Here is a 16,443-nt window from a genome sequence, read left to right on the forward strand (position 1 = left end):
TAATTTACATTTCAGACCATATTTAGTTAAGTGTTTTTTATATTTGAACTGTGTAAAAATAAATTTTCTGGGAATAGTTGGGTACTAACCAAATGAATAAATATATATTTATTAGTATCTTACACTGTGAAAACGAGTTAACTATCAAAATTTTTTGGATAGAATTTGTTTTCTGATTCTGATTTTTTAAAAAAATATCTGGCCTTGGGGCATCTGGGTGGCTTAGTCAGTTAAGTGTCCTGCTCTTGATTTCGGTTCAGGTCATGATCTCATGGTTTGGGAGTTTGATCCCCAAGTAGGTCTCTGCGCTGACAGTGTGGAGCCTGCTTGGAATTCTCTGTCTCTCTCTGCTCTTCCCTTGTGCTCTCTTTCTCTCAAAATAAATAAATAAACTTAAAAAAAGGTATCTGGGGGGTGCCTGGGTAGCTCAGTTGGTTGAGCATCCAACTTTGGCTCAGGTCATCATCTCACAGTTTGTGAGTTGGAGCCCCACGTCAGGCTGTGTGCTGACGGCTCAGAGCCTGGAGCCCACTTTGTGTCTCCCTGTCTCTCTGCCCTTCCCCTGCTCATGCTCTGTATCTCTCTCTTACAAAAATAAGTAAACATTAAAAAGAGAAAAAGTATCTGGACTTTTGAATAAAAAATACTTATCAATGTACAACTACTGCTAGTTAAAAAGTAAACTAGTCTAAAGGTTTATTGTTTTTAAGTTCATTTATTTATTTTGAGAGAGAGAGAGAGAGAGAGAGAGAGAGTGCAAGCAGAGGAGGGACGGAGAGGGAGGGAGAGAGAGAATCCCAAGCAGGTTCTGTGCTTTCAGCATGGAGCCCAACGAGGGACTTGGTCCCGTGAACTGAGACCATGACCCAAGCCCAAATCCAGAGTTGGACACTCAACCAACTGAGCCACCCAAATGCCCTAGTACTGAAAATTTTTAAGGAATAATGTTAGTCCTTTGCTGCATCTTCCACCTCTCCCCTTGCTTTTACCCTATATCCCAAAAGTGCTATTTTTCCAAAAGAAACCATTTCTAATTCTTAGCTGTTCTTTCCTGGTATCCAATTGTTTCTAAATAATACACTAATATTGCTGTATGTGATTTTTATAAGGCTGGTTGATTGGAGAGGCAAAGAATAAATGTTCCTTTAGTGTAGGGAAAGGATACAAGAACACGATTGCATTAGGAGGGTTTCCTGAACAGAGGACACAACACTCCGTGTGGAGGGGCACATTTGATCTTCAAGTTCCTGTGGGAGGATATAACCTAATCATGTTCATGAATGTTAGTGGAAAGGATTTCCTCTGGCCTTCTGAGAACTTTGCTTTTGCCATTTTTTACCAGGAATTTTTATAATTTCTTGGTGTTTAATTGTTGAAGAGTCTCTGGTTACTTATCTCATTGTTGTCCAGGTTCTAGTAACTGTTAAAAACTGCTGTACATTCCTGAATGTTTACTGTGAGAGTAGGCGAATTGAAGGTTAATTTCTCATGCATACAATCTGACTAGCAATCCCAAGCTTAGGGTCTGTTTGAGGTCTGTATTACTAGGTATTTCTTAGGTTTGTCAGTTTTTATTTATTTGTTAAAAATTTTTTTTAAAATTTTATTTATTCTTAAGCACTACCCCCCACCGTAGGCTTGAACTCATGACCGCAAGATCAAGATTCACATGCTCCATCTACCAGCAGAGTCAGCCAGGAGCTCTTTGGGTTTGCCAGTTTTAGATATGTATTGACTCCCTATTGTGATAGCTAAGGATTTAGCTCCTTTCACCTGTTACCGTTTCCTCTTCATCTTCCCCATGTTATTAAATTATGTTAAAAGCCAATAATCATTGTGAACAAAATTGTGGACTATGGTTACTTATAAAACTTTTTGTTTTTCTTCCAGTGACTTATTATATCCTGTATTCATTTGTACCATTTTCTATACACTTACTGAAAATTTCAAACCACTGTTAGATTTAAATCTGTCATATGCCTACTAACCTCTTCCCTTCTCCTCCCCCTCTGCCTCCTCATTTCTTAAAAATCAGTAAGGGGATGCCTAGGTGGCTCAGTCAGTTAAGTGTCTGACTTCAGCTCAGGTCATGATCTCATGGCTTGTGAGTTTGAGCCCCGTGTCGGGCTCTGTCTCTCTCTCTCTCAAAAAATAAATAAACATTAAAAAAAAATTAAAAAAAAAATCTAAGTCTGTCAACATCTTTTTCTCTGGTGACCTCCTTTCTAGAGTTCTCCATCTTTGTGCTCAAAATGAACAGGTTGTGCTATTAGACTTTTTTTTGTTTTTAAGTTTATTTATTTATTTTCAGAGAGAGGGAGAAAGCGAGAATGAGCAGGGGAGGGGCAGAGAGAGACAGAGGGAGAAAGCGAGAATGAGCAGGGGAGGGGCAGAGAGAGACAGAGGGAGAGAGAGAATCCCAAGTAGGCTCCATGCTGTCATGCCAGATCCTGATGCGGGGCTCAACCTCAGGAACCTTGAGATTAGCTCAGGAACCTGAGCTGAAACCAAGAGTTTCCATTTACTCAGAGTCAGGCACTCCACTGACTGAGCCATTCAGGCGTGCCCCCACCCTTTAAAACAGCAGTTTGCCTTGAACTTCCCTCTGACTTTCTCCTGTTTCAGATTTCTTGTTTCCCATACCTTATATATGCTTAGTTGGTTTTGTGTGTGTTTGTGTGTGTGTGTGTATATAGCATAGCCTCAGTAGCTTCCTAAGAGAAAGAGTGCATGAGTACATGTAATTTTAATCCTTGCATATGTGTGATGATCTTTAAAAAATTTTTTCCTTTGCACCTATTGGTTGGTTAATAGGGTTTTTTTTTTTTTTTTTTTTTTTTTTTGCAAATTTGAAGGCATGTGCCATTGTCTGCCATACATCAAATGCATCTCCTTCCTTTGTAGATCACTAGTCTTTTTCTCTGTGAAAGCTTTTAGTGTTTTTGTTGTTGTTGTTCCTGCTGTTAGTAAATTATTATTATGTAACATTCTGTTGTGTTATGGATGTAGTCTTTTTCTCCTGTCTAAACATATTAATTAGAGATGGTTTTGTTTGTTTTATGAAGGTTTCTCTTCTGTTTCCTGCTTTATCTCTGTTTTCTGTGGATTACTCTTATTGTTTACTGTGGCCTTCACAATGGAGACTTTCTTTCAATATTAGTTGATTTTTGGCTCTCTGTTCATATTAAATGGTAAGACATTAAAAACCTCATTCCATTGATTTGTATAGGAAGAAGAAAAAATACAAAAGGATATGTTCTAAGCTCTAACAGTTGTGGGAGGGTAGGTTGGCTAGGGTAGGTACCTTTTTTTCAACATTCTATACAGTTTAAGATTTTTATAACAATTTTGAATTGCTTTTATAATTTTTTAAAAAAGCTTTGATAAAATTATCTATTGCTATGTAACATGTTACCCCCAAACTTGGTTGCTTAAAGTAACAAACAAGTTTAGCATCTATCATGGTTTATGAGGGTCAGGAATTTGAGAGTGTGGCATAGCTGAGTCATTCTAGCTTAGGGTCTCTGGTCAAGTTGTAGTCAGTCTCTTGGCCATGGTGGTATTCATTTCAGAGCTCAACTATGGCTGGAAGATTTGATTCCCAGATGACTCATTATTGGCTGTCCTCACTTTCTTAAAACCTTTTTTTTTCTTAAAGTTTATTTATTTTGACAGAGAGAGAGAGAGAGTTAGTGAGTGAGCATGAGTGGAGGAGGGGGTTGGTGCAGAGAGAGAGGGAGAGAGAATATCAAGCAGGTCCCATGCTATTAGCAAGGAGCCAGTGTGGAGTCCTACCTGGGCTCGAACCCATGAACTGTGAGATTGTGACCTGAGCTGAAACCAAGAATTGGATGCTCAACCAACTGAGCCACCCAGATGGCCCTCTTAAAAGCTTTTGAACTGAGGATATCAGTTTCTCATCTCATGGACCAACACATGGTAGCTGTTTGCTCTCTTACTAGTGATTTGAGAGAGGCAATCATTTTCCCTAGATGGAAACTGTAGTCTTTTTTTATAACTTAATCTTAGAAAGTGACATGCTATCATTTTTGCCATATACTGTTGATCATACACACCAAGCCTGGTATAATGAGGGAGGGCACTACACGTGGATGTAAAAAACAGGAGGCAGGGATTACTGGTGGGGGACCAGAGTGTACACTTTGGTAGCTTCCAAGATGGCTCCCAGTGATCCCTTCCTCCTGGTATTCCATTGAGTAGTCTCATCCCAACTGTACTAGGACTGATCTATATAAGGAATGGCATACAGTAGGAGTGTTGGTATGCTACAGATTAGGTTGTAAAAGACTGTGGTTTCCATATTGAGTGTTCTCTCACTTGTTTGTACACACACCTCTTTCTTTCTTTTGGATTACTAATTCTGGGGGGGAGCTAGCTGCCATCTCTTGATATTCAGGCACCCTATGGAGTGGGAGATAAGAGGCCTCTGCTCTACAGCCTTTGAGGAACCGAGACTTGCCAGCAACCATGTACATGAGCTTAGAAGTGGATTCTCCATCCTCTGTTGAACCCTGAGTTTACTGCAGCTTTGGCTGACAGCTTGATTGTAACCTCATGAGAGACCTTGAGCCAGAATCAGTTAGCTAAGCCACTCCTGGGTTCCTGACCCTTAAAACCTGTGTGGGATAATGAGTGTTGTTTTAATCTGACAAGTTTTGGGTGAATTTGTTACATAGCTGAAGAACACTAATAAGTTAAGCAAAAAAAAATTTTTCACACACACACACACACACACACACACACACACACACACACACACACACCATACACATTCAAAACCTCATTGGAAGGTTGGTATGCATAGGTTGGGCTTGTTGAGTAATGGAACTTTATTGTGGCTTGATTATATTAAAAGCCTGTTTTTATGGGCTGACTCCTAATATTGGTATCTGGAAGTCTATTCTCTGAGTCTGTTTAGTTTCTTTACAGAAAAGTCTTTGAAGCCTGGTTGCTTTATTCTTAGAGCTGGACAGGGTAAGGGGGCTAAAGTTACCATAATTAAGTAGGTGGTTTGATCTGTCCCTTCCTATTTGTCCTGTTTTGCCTGTTGTCTCTCATTTCAGAGATGCTTCTGTTTGGTTTCTTCAGACAATAAATCTCTAATTTATTTTAGGAATTGTAACTTGTCATGGTGAGATGGTAGTCAGTTTCCCTACTTTTAGCTCCATGCCTTATCCATTTCCTCTGAGACTTAGGGCTTCTGCTAGTAGCCTTGGCTTGCTTATCATAATGTAGCCTTTTTCTGTTGCAGTTGAGATTTGTTTTTCCAGCTCTGGTAAGTTCTTCATTCGCTCTTCTTTCTTTCTTTCTTTCTTTCTTTCTTTCTTTCTTTCTTTCTTTCTTTCTTTCTCTTTCTTTCCTTCTTTCTTTCTTTCTTTCTTTCTTTCTTTCTTTCTTTCTTTCTTTCTTTCTTTCTTTCGGATTTTATTTTTTTAAGTAATCTCTATAACCAACCTGGGGCTTGAACTCACAGCCCTGAGATCGAGTTACATGCTCTATTTACTGAGCCAGCCAGGTGTCTCTCCCTCTCCTTTAAAAAAAAAAAAATTATCATTTTTTTTTAAGATTTTAATTTTATTTATTTATTTTTAAAGTTTATTTTGAGAGAAAAAGAGAGTACTTGTGCACAAATGGGAAAGGGGCAGAAAGAGAGGTAGAGAGGGAATCCCAAGCAGGCTCTGTGCTGTTAGTGCAGAGCTCCAACTCAGCGCTCAGACTCACTACCTGTCAGATCATGACCTGAGCCCAAATCAAGATTTGGATGCTTAACCAGTTGAGCCACCCAGCAATTGGTGGGTAAATAAATGATTATCTTACTTTTTTCTAGGTTCAAATCTTTTGTTGATTCCTGGCTTTATTTTTTAAGTATTTAATAATTTGTATAATTTATGTGATGATCTTATAATTTCTCAAACAAGCAGTGTTTAGAATAAAAGAGAGGGTTTTTTTTCTTTAATTTATAATTTCCTTTGATTTTCTTGGCTCTCATTTATTTATTCTCTTCCGCTTTTTAATCTCTTACTTGAAAGGATGCTAAATTTTTTTTTTTTGTACTAGGTTTATAATTAAATATACATAGTATAAACCTTGCATGCAGGGTTTATAAACATTGATGGAGAGAGACAATTCGGAAAAGTATCTTTGTAAATCTGTTATATATACAGTAAACTCTTTGTATAAAGGAACTACATTATGTTTTTGCTATATGATAGTATAGCGATGGATACATGTTAGGTACTTGGGAGATAGCATCTGACTGAAAAATTTTTTTTTATGGAAAGTCCTTTTTAAAGTGGGATTTTAGGGGCCCCTGGATAGCTCAGTTGGTTGAGCATCTGCCTCTTGATTTCGGCTCATGTTATGATCCCAGGGTCATAGGATTGTGCTCTGAGTTGGGCTCCACAGCTGAGCATGGAGCCTGCTTAAGATTCTCTCTCTATATATAAAATAAAAAAATTGAATTAAATTAAAAAATAAAGTGAGATTTTAAGTGTTCAGTGTTTAAAATGTGAGAATTGATACTTTCCTTTTTTGTCTTTAGATACATATTTTTTCTTTTTTTTTTTGTTTATTTATTTATTTTGGGGGGGGTTAGGGGCAGAGAGAGAGAGAGAGAGAGAGAGAGAATCTTTGGGGGGGGGGTTAGGGGCAGAGAGAGAGAGAGAGAGAGAGAGAGAGGGAATCCCAAGCAGGCTCCTTGCTGTCAGCACAGAGCCCAATGTGGGGATTGATCTCACGAATTGTGAGATCATGACCTAAGTCAAAATCAAGTCTTTTGCTCAAACAACTGAGTCGCCACTGAGACGACTGGGTGCCACTCAGAACAGGTTTTTAAAGAATCAGAGCCATCATATGCTAATAGTCTTGACACACTGAACTGATGCACCACAAAGAGTGGAATGTAAAGAAGGGCCATGGAAGATCCATCTGAAAAACATTCAAGAATATATGAGAAAAAAGAATATAATAAATTTTAAGAATTGTTATCTGATAAAGATAACATTTATTCAGCATGTATTAGATGTATACGGTATCAGTTTAGTCCTCTTGGCAACTTTATGAGGTAGGTATCTCATAAAGAATAAGTTAGATCTTAAGAAATTTGTTGATGTCCAAAAAGCATCAATCATTGAGCAGAGATTTGAAATATAGATTTGTTTTAATTGTAACATTTGTATTACTTATTTTCTGCGAACTTACTATGGAAGTATTAATTTGAAATTAATTATATGTCCAGACTTTGGCGTAAATTATGGTAGATATGTAAAGGTTTATAAACTTAGTGAAATTGTGTTTTCCTTCAATTATAGGTATAGTGTAGGTGAGAAAAAAATGTGTGTAATTTGCTCTAAAAATTGTTAATATTTAGTTTTAATTGGTACATTAGTAGATGAATAAATCCTGTATGAGAGATTGAAACACTCAACAGTTCTTCTTGACTAAGTTTTCAAAACAATACACTTCTTGTATTGACAGTTTCCAGGATAGAACAAGCATTGCCACTATTCAGAAGTGTCAATTAGATAATTATTTGATATTTAAAAATTAAACTTCTTCTAGAATATACTAGTTTGTTTAAAGATTGTGAAAGCCAGGGGCGCCTGGGTGGCTCAGTTGGTTAAGTGGCCGACTTCGGCTCAGGTCATGATCTCACGGTCCGCGAGTTCGAGCCCCGCGTCGGGCTCTGTGCTGACAGCTCAGAGCCTGGAGCCCGTTTCAGATTCTGTGTCTCCCTCTCTCTCTGCCCCTCCCCTGTTCATGCTCTCTCTATGTCTCAAACATAAATAAACATTAAAAAAAAAAAAAAAAGATTGTGAAAGCCAGTTTTTTCCTGGAGTAAGAAAAATGTAGGATCTTTATCTAATTGAAAGAATTAAGTTAGTCAATTTTGATGTGTCCAATTTGTCAAAATGTAGTAACTGAAAATACGTAAGAAAACTTGAAACAAAGTAGGCTGTTGAAAATAATCTTTTCTAGCATATTGAAGAGTTACAGTGGGTATGAGGAGAGATAAAATGTGGAATGTATAATAACTGCCAGATGAGTGTTGATCTAATTATGGAGAGTAAAGGAAGAGGTTTATACAAAACAAAGTGGAGGAATATATGACAGGTTTGTTTTGATTTTTCCTGACACTAGGTAAATACTATAGAAGTAAAGGTATGAAGAGAATTAATGTCATGGTAATTGGGAAGTAAAAATCCTCATTAGAAATGAAAATAGTTTTAAGAAAGGAAGCTAGAGTAGTTGAGGAAATATATTTTTCTTATGAATCCAAATCTATAATAATGTAATCATACAAACCTTAGGTAAGTCTTGATTAACGTAAGCATGCATGAAAGACATTACTTAATGTTTACTCCAAAAATTCTCAAAGTAATAATAGTTGGTTGTAAATTTCAGTGCTGATTATTCAATGCCAAAAATTTACAGCTGGATTATTTGTATAAATCAAGATGAATTATTTCTGTAAATAAATATATATTAGTTTGAAGTAAAACAATATTTGGAGTATCAAGTGATACTCCATATATAAGGTTAAAAGGCTATAATTGTTTTGTTTCATTATTAATTTTTAAAAAAAATTTTAAAAATGTTTATTTTTGAGAGAGAGAGAGAGAGGGAAACACAGAATCTGAAACAGACTCCAGCTGAAATTGCACACTAAACTGACTGAACCACCCAGGTGCCCCTATAGTTAATTCTTTATAAAGCTATTTTTCAATATTTTCTTCTCCATGTTTTAATATTATGGTTTGTATATTTAGGTCTTCAATTGACTTGAATAGATTTCTGTATATGATGTGAAGTGGGGATCCAGTTAAATTTTTTTTTTTCCTCAAGTGAAATCAAGTATTCTATCACTGTATTGTGATAGTCCCAATCTTTACCCATTGATCTGCAATGCCAATTTTTATTTGTCTATAGCTTGGTTTCTAGGTTTTCCATCCTTTTCTGCTTGTCTGTTTGTCCTTGAACTAATGCAGCTTTATTTTTATTTTGTTACAAAACTTTATAATAAATCTTGATGTTTGATAGGACAAGTCCCTACACTTTGTTCTTATTCAAGAATTTTCTTAATCTTGGCTCTTTCCTTTTGTGCATAAATTTTAGAATGAGTTTGTCAAGTACTTAAAAAATTCTTTTTGGGGTTTTTGTTTAGGATTGCATTGCATTTTTAGATTAATTTGGAAAAATGAGATCTTTACCATATAAGTTTTTCTATTTATGCATATATATTTCTATTTTTCTTCTAGCTATTTTGTATATTTTAGTAACATGTAGTCTGTAAGTACATTAAATACAGGATTGCAAAATGGTTAGGTTTTTTTTTGTTTTGTTTAAAAAATTTTTTTTTAATTTTTTAAATGTTTTTATTTATTTTTGAGACAGAGAGAGGACACAGAACATGAGCAGGAGAGAGAGGGAGACACAGAATCCGAAGCAGGCTCCAGGCTCTGAGCTGTCAGCACAGAGCCTGACGCGGGGCTTGAACTCACAGACTGTGAGATCATGACCTGAATTGAAGTCGGTTGCTTAACCAACTGAGCTACCCAGGTGCCCCTGTTTTGTTTTAGACTTCCACATCTTATGGTAGTGATCATTGCTAAGTTTGTTAGGTTCAAAAATTATAAAAATAATTGTGTTTGGGGAAAAATGCAAACCATGCAGAAGTGATTAAAAGAAAAATCTGGGGCAAATTATTATCTCTAGAGCAATACTGTCCATTAGAATTTTCTGTGATGATGGAAATGTTGTATGTCTGTACTGTTCAATATGGTAACCATTAGTCACATTTAGTTTTGAACATTTGAAGTGTGGTTAGTGCAACTGATGAATTGAATTTTAAAATTTTATTTGATTTTAACTAAGTTTTTAAAAATTTATTTGTTGTTTTTAGTAATCTGTACACCCAACGTGGGAGTCGAGCCCACGATCCCGAGATCAAGAGTCATACTCTCTTCTGATATAGTCAGCCAGGCACCTCTAATTAATTAAATTCAAATAGTGATATGTGGTTAGTTGTTACAATATTAGTGCAGCTTAGGTCTTACTGCAGTATTGTACGGTTTTCTTCTAGGTGTACATTTTTGGTGAGGTTTATCCTGGGTATTTTATTTTATTTTATTTTTATTAAAAATTTTTTTTTTTAACATTTATTTATTTTTGAGAGGGTGGGAGACACAATCCGAAGCAGGCTCCAGGCTCTGAGCTGTCAGCACAGAGCCTGACTCAGGGCTCGAACTCACGGACTGTGAGATCATGACCTGAGCCGAAGTCAGACTCTTAACTGACCGAGCCACCCGGGTGACTCCCTAGGTATTTTAAAAGTAAAGTTATTGCTATTGTGAGTAGAATATTTTTTCAGTAACATTTTTTCGATTATTGCTGGTATTTGGAAATGCTCCTGAATTTTGTGTATTTTCTTTAACTTGGTTACCTTGTTACCTGCATTAAAAGAAAGATGGTCCTTGGCTCTTCTGATTCTCTCTTTCAGAATTCCAGATTCTTAGATTTTGGGATAAAGCAGCATTAGGGATGTTGTTGAGGGATGGTGGTGTTGAGGGATGGTGACTTGATTATGCAGTTTGGAGAAAGTTCAATAATATTTTACTGTTATAAAGGTAAGTTTAATGATTGATTAATGAAGGGGGCAAAGGAGTCAGGGATGACATTCCAACTTTTGGTTTTGGTGGTATTTACGATTGAGTTAGGGAGTATGAGAGAATGACATGTTAGAGGGAGTGGATAGATTGAGTTCAGTTTTGTTCATGCATGAGATGCATATGTGATATTCAGGTGGATTCGATTTATGTTTCTGGTGGGTAGAGGATTCATGGCTGGAGGGAAGTATAATAAATAAGCATTATACTTAATTTTACCTTGATATAATGCCATTCAATGAAGGTTAGCTGTTATTATACTATTATCAACATCATCATCATCATCATCATCACCACCAAAATTATTAAATAGGTGGTATTTAAAGCAACCAATGGGGCACCTGGCTGGCTCAGTCAAAAGAGTGTATGACTCTTGATTTGGGGGTCATGAGTTTGAGTCCCACATTGGGCATAGAGATTATGTATGTATGTAGGTACATACATATGTATAAATAAAAAATAAAAGCAACCAATAGATAAGCCTTTCAGAGAAAGGGTAAAAGTGAAGGCAGCGGGTTGGAAGATAGAACACTGAATAAATGGATAATGAAGAAGAATTGATTATGGAAGGGGCTGAAGAAGAAATAGTGAGTTTTTAGCAGAACTAAAACAGGGTCTCATGAAGTACAGTGAGTTTGTATGACAGAGTGGTTAATAGTATCACACGTAAGAGAGATGCCTAGTAACATAAAACCTACAAGAATTTAGTGGATTTGATAATAGGATGTCAGCAGTGACCTCAGGTAGGTAAATCACGGTGGAATGATAAGGGCCAGAAGTCAAATCGAAGAGTGTAAGAAATAAATGACAGGTGTGATGTAAAGTGGCCCAATTTTGTTGATATGGCCCAGTGGCCAGGCAGTAACATCTTCCAAGTCAAATTTTAAATTTCCTTTAATGAAAATACGTGGCTAGTCATTTTGAATAACTATCAGTGATTTTTAAAAATAAAAACATAAGTGGGGTGCCTAGGTGGCTCAGTCAGTTAAGTGTCTGACTTTGGCTCAGGTCGTGATCTCATGGCTGGTGAGTTCGAGTCCCGTGTTAGGCTCTGTGCTGGCAGCTGCTTTAGATTCTGTCTCCCTCTCTCTCTGCCCCTTGCTGCTGTACTCACTCTCTCTCTCTTTCTCTCTTTCAAAAATAAACAAACATTAAACAAAATTAAAAATAAATAAAAATAAAAACTTAAGCAAAGAAAATTTAATAATATAAAGAGTGTAGTTCTATTTAAGTGTAAATCTAGTTTCTTTTTCTTCAGCCTTCTGTAATTGAGTTTTAATCCTCATTTAGTTTACTAGTGAGAATTTAAAATGTTATTTTCATAAATCTTGTAACTTTTTGCTATTATTTTCATTCTAATCCAGTGGTTTACTTTTTAATCTGTTTCTTGGTAAGCCTCTTAAAACATTGCTGTGGTGATTAACACTTTTGGCCTCTCTTTTTCCTTTCCAACATGTTTTGATATGTTTATTTTTTAATTGCTAGGGGTAATTAAACATGTTTAAAATCTTACCATACCCATACTATCTGATTGATTCTACCAATTCTATAAAATTTTGCATACTACTATTAGGATTCTTTGGACCATGTGGTAGTATTTATAGATTTCTTCAAATTTTACTTAATTCTTAGAAGGCAATCTTAGTTGCAGGCATTTATGGAATATTTTATTGTTATACTGCTGTGTAAGCAAGTCTTAGTTTGGTGTTACCTATTTGTGTGATATTGAGTTGGCCATTTCATTTATGACTGGGCTGTCTCTGGACTTGACAGTGTTTTTAAGGACCTTTGTAGGTCTGAAATTTTATGTTACGCTTATCTTCAGGGAAAGCACATTTGAATAAACAATGTTTGTTTCAATCTTAAGGCCCTACCTGTGTTTCATTACTGTTAGTTGCACACTGCTGCTGATCTAGCATATCTTAATAGTTATCTATCATGTATTAATACATTTTATTTATGTGTTCTGATATTTAATTATAAACCTAAATAACAGTGCCATTTTCCCATTGCCCATGATGGGAATGCCATGATGGGATTTTATTCTTTTGTGCTTCCTTTAATAGCTCGGATAGGGTTGAAGGAAAGTACTCCCCCTTGTCCTCTCCTACTTCTTGCCCTCCTCCCTTCTTTCTCTCTTTTCCCTCTTCCTCCTTTCCTTCCTTCTCTCTTTTTTCCTATCCACTTGTCACCTGTTGCTGTCAATATTTATACAATACAAATATTTAAAACAAATTTATTTTAAAAATTTTACACAAGAAAAGTTTGAACTAATCTTCGGAGGCTTAAATGTTCATTGGTTGAAAAATTTAAGTGAAAACTACATCCAGAAGAATATTATGACCCCATTCTAAAGTATTATATCTATTTGTTTTTAATGTGATTTTTCTAGTTTCAAAAGTAAAACATGCTAATTATTTACATTTCGAAAAAGCACAAAGAAGAGAATAAAAATAATCTGTAATGCTATATAACATTTTGGTGTTATGTTTCCAATTCTTTTTGGGAGTATATTGCCATTTTTCCTTTTTTTTTCAACTTAATGCTGACCTGCTCCCAGTGGTGTTATAACTTACTCATTATAAATCTACTTTCTGGATAATATTTGCTTACACTTTTCCTTAAATAATGCTCGCATTGACATCCTTGTACCCAACTGTCTGATGTCTTAATGGAAATTTGTAGTTATGCAATTGTTTCAAAATGTGAACAGTTTCAACTGCTTTCCTTCTCTATTTAAGCTAGATGAATTAGTCATTTTATTGAGGTGCAAGCATTACAGGAAAGGGAAGAGAGGTGAGTATTGCATGTAAATGTGTCGGCACCTCTCATGTATTATCTTATTTGATCCACATAGCAACATGAGATAGGTAGTTTTATCCTTCTTAGAGAAATTAAATGGCTTGTGTACTTCCAAAAGCTAATTAATGGCTGAATCAGGACAGTAACACAGGTCTTAGACTTGCAATCTAATGTTCTTTCACTTAGAGGTTCTCTGCAGAGGCTAGAGGCAGGATAAAGTCTGTGCTTTCGTGTATTGTCTCCACCTTCCTTATCTTCTGATAGGAGTAAGCACTTGTCTTTATCCTCTGGCAAATTCAGACAGAAAAAAGGTTGAGAACTACCAGTATACCATTTTGCTGTCTCTGACTTTCTAGGGACCATGTTTATGTTTGAATTTAAGAAATGAATATAAAAACAGAACATCTATCTAATCATGTCTTTTGGAAACAAAATCCAACTAAAAAATAGGCTGTACTTAGTATCATTTTAGGAAAGATATGGTAGAAAGTAGAGGTATGTACATTTTAGTGAGAACTAGCTCTATTTCATTAGTAGGGGTTATGGTCCTGATGGTATATTTACCTTTATATTTATAATTTATACTTTGCCTACTTTCAAAATGAATGTGAGGCATTTGTTAGTTAACACATAATTTTTACAATTATAGGTTTGTACTATTTTTTTGTGTACATTTTAAAGGTGTTTTGGAAAGTTTTTGTTTCCTTAAAAATAACCATCTATATAGAGTTTGGTTGTAGTTTATGAGCTTTGGAAATATATTTAAATTGCGTGGAGGAACAAATAATCTTTATTAGTGCCTTTTTTCTAATTTGCAAATTAAATCAGTGTTCCATTTTAAAAATTAGAATAATTTTCAACATAATTATATATGTGTATATATATATATATTTAATGTTTATTTATTTTTGAGAGAGAGGGAGAGAGACAGACAGAGTGCAAGTGATGGAGGAGCAGAGAGAAAGAGAGACACAGAATCCGAAGCAGGCTCCAGGCTCTGAGCTGTCAGCACAGAGCCCGATGTGGGGCTCGAACTTAGGAACCATGAGATCATGACCTGAGTCGAAGTTGGTTGCTTAACCAACTAAGCCACCCAGGCGCCACATAAAATTAGAATAATTTTCTTTTGGGCGGGTAGATAATTAATAACAATAGGTTATTCTGGTGACTTTTCATATAGTTTATTAACCTAACTAAAATTAGGTAAAGTGAGTATAAGGGAGAGTTCTATGAAAAATGCAGATCTAGATGGAAGTTTATGAATATACACATCAGTATATTTATGGACATATGTAAATAAATAAACACATACATAGGCATATGCGTAGTAAAGAATTTGGCCTTGTCCAAAGAGATGTCTGACCTTTGGCCCCAGCTTCTGAGAGGTAATCTACATCATACCTGATAGAAGTGTCATTTTGTTTAGGACAGGGCTGGCCACACCCTACAGAGTGACCAGTTACGTGATTTAGGGTTAAACTTTGGGTCATATGATATCAGTTGACCTGAAGACTGAGTTAACCATTGAGGCAGTCAGTTGATCAATCATGCCTATGTAGTGAAGCCCCAATAAAAAATATGGATATTGAAGCTTGGGTGAGCTTCCCTTGTTGGCAGTACTGCATACCTTATAGTCACATATCAACAATGGTCTATATGGTCAACATACCGATATCAGGACAGACTTTCCATTTGGAACCCTCCCAGACACTGCTCTATATGTCTTTTCCCTTGGACTTTGACCTGTATCCTTTTCTTATAATCCATAACTGTGAGTGTAATAGTTTTCAGGGTGTTCTGTGAATCCTTCTAGTGAATTATTGAGCCAGAGGGTGGTTTTGGGAACTTCTAGAACTTGCAGTTGGTGTCAGAAGTGATGATAGCCTTTTTTTTTTTTTTTTTTTTAATATTATTTTGAGAGAGTGAAAGCAGGGGAGGGACAGAGAAGATCCCATGCAGGCTCCATGCTCAGTGTGGAGACCTCCACAGGGCTTGATCTCATGACTATGAGATCATGACCTGAGCCAAAATCAAGAGTTGATTGCTCAACTGACTGAACCACCTGGGAACCCCAGAAGTGAGGATGATCTTGGGTACTGTTTCCTCAAACCTTGCATTTTGGCTAACTCTAAAATGCAGTGTGTAAGAGTCAAGGAAGAGATAAGGAAGAGAAAATTGAATTAAAAAAAACCTAGCCTGGGTGGCTCTCTTGTTTAAGCATCTGACTTTTGATTTTGGCTTAGGTCATGATCTCACAGTCATGAGATCGAGCCCCATGCTGGGCTCCATGCCGAAGCTGAAAAATTAAGGCTTTTGAGATATGATAAAAGTTACCTGGTTTGGGGTAGGAAGGAAATCAGATGAGAGAAAGAAATGATACGGGAAGAGTAACTACTTTGAAGTTTGTTTGGAATTAGAGAACTCATTTGCTTGGAGAATAGTTCAAAATGAATCTTGTACATTTATTCTTGAGGATCTGGAGATGTACTCAGTCCATTGAGAGAGTAAAATTTTGTTTGCTGATTTAATCAAAATCAGGTCTATCCTTCCTTGCCTGCTTCTTGCCTATTTGGACTCCATTTTTTTTTTTTTTTTTTTTCCTGGCCTCCACCATTTCCTTTAAATTCTTATCCTGAGACTTTAGAAGAGAAGGTTTTGTTGTTTTGTTTTGTTTTTTAATAGGAAAGGAACAGAGAAGAGAGATGAAATGGGGAAGGAAGAGAAAACAGATAAAAGCTCTCCCTTTTTTTTGACTCTCTTAGGAAGGAGACTTTCTACTGTTTTGTTTGAACACTGTACATAGCTTTATCATAACCTTATCACACCACATTTATTTTTATTCTTACTCATTTACTGCATTGTGAGGTCCTTAAGTGCAAAAAATATTTGTTATTCTCTATCACTAGCCAGCTGGAGAAGGAAAATAACATTAATTGATTTGCTATTATCTATGTAC

The 16,443-nt window shown here is 36.0% G+C and overlaps 1 protein-coding gene across 8 annotated transcripts in view; it reads left to right on the forward strand.

Moving 5' to 3' along the window:
• Positions 1-16,443, forward strand: part of ADK (adenosine kinase) — a 517,703-nt gene that overhangs the window by 46,073 nt on the left and 455,187 nt on the right. The window contains exon 1 of one of the 8 annotated variants that reach the window (XM_042909152.1): positions 6,879-7,084. The exons of the other annotated variants lie outside the window; for them this stretch is intronic. Coding sequence (XP_042765086.1) covers positions 7,080-7,084 — 5 coding nt within the window. The 5' untranslated portion in view covers positions 6,879-7,079. Of the gene's footprint in view, positions 1-6,878; positions 7,085-16,443 lie in introns of those variants that run through there. 8 annotated transcript variants of the gene reach the window in all.

The sequence above is a fragment of the Panthera leo genome, chromosome D2, assembly GCF_018350215.1.
Source record: "Panthera leo isolate Ple1 chromosome D2, P.leo_Ple1_pat1.1, whole genome shotgun sequence".
In the NCBI taxonomy this organism is placed as follows: Eukaryota; Metazoa; Chordata; class Mammalia; order Carnivora; family Felidae; genus Panthera; species Panthera leo.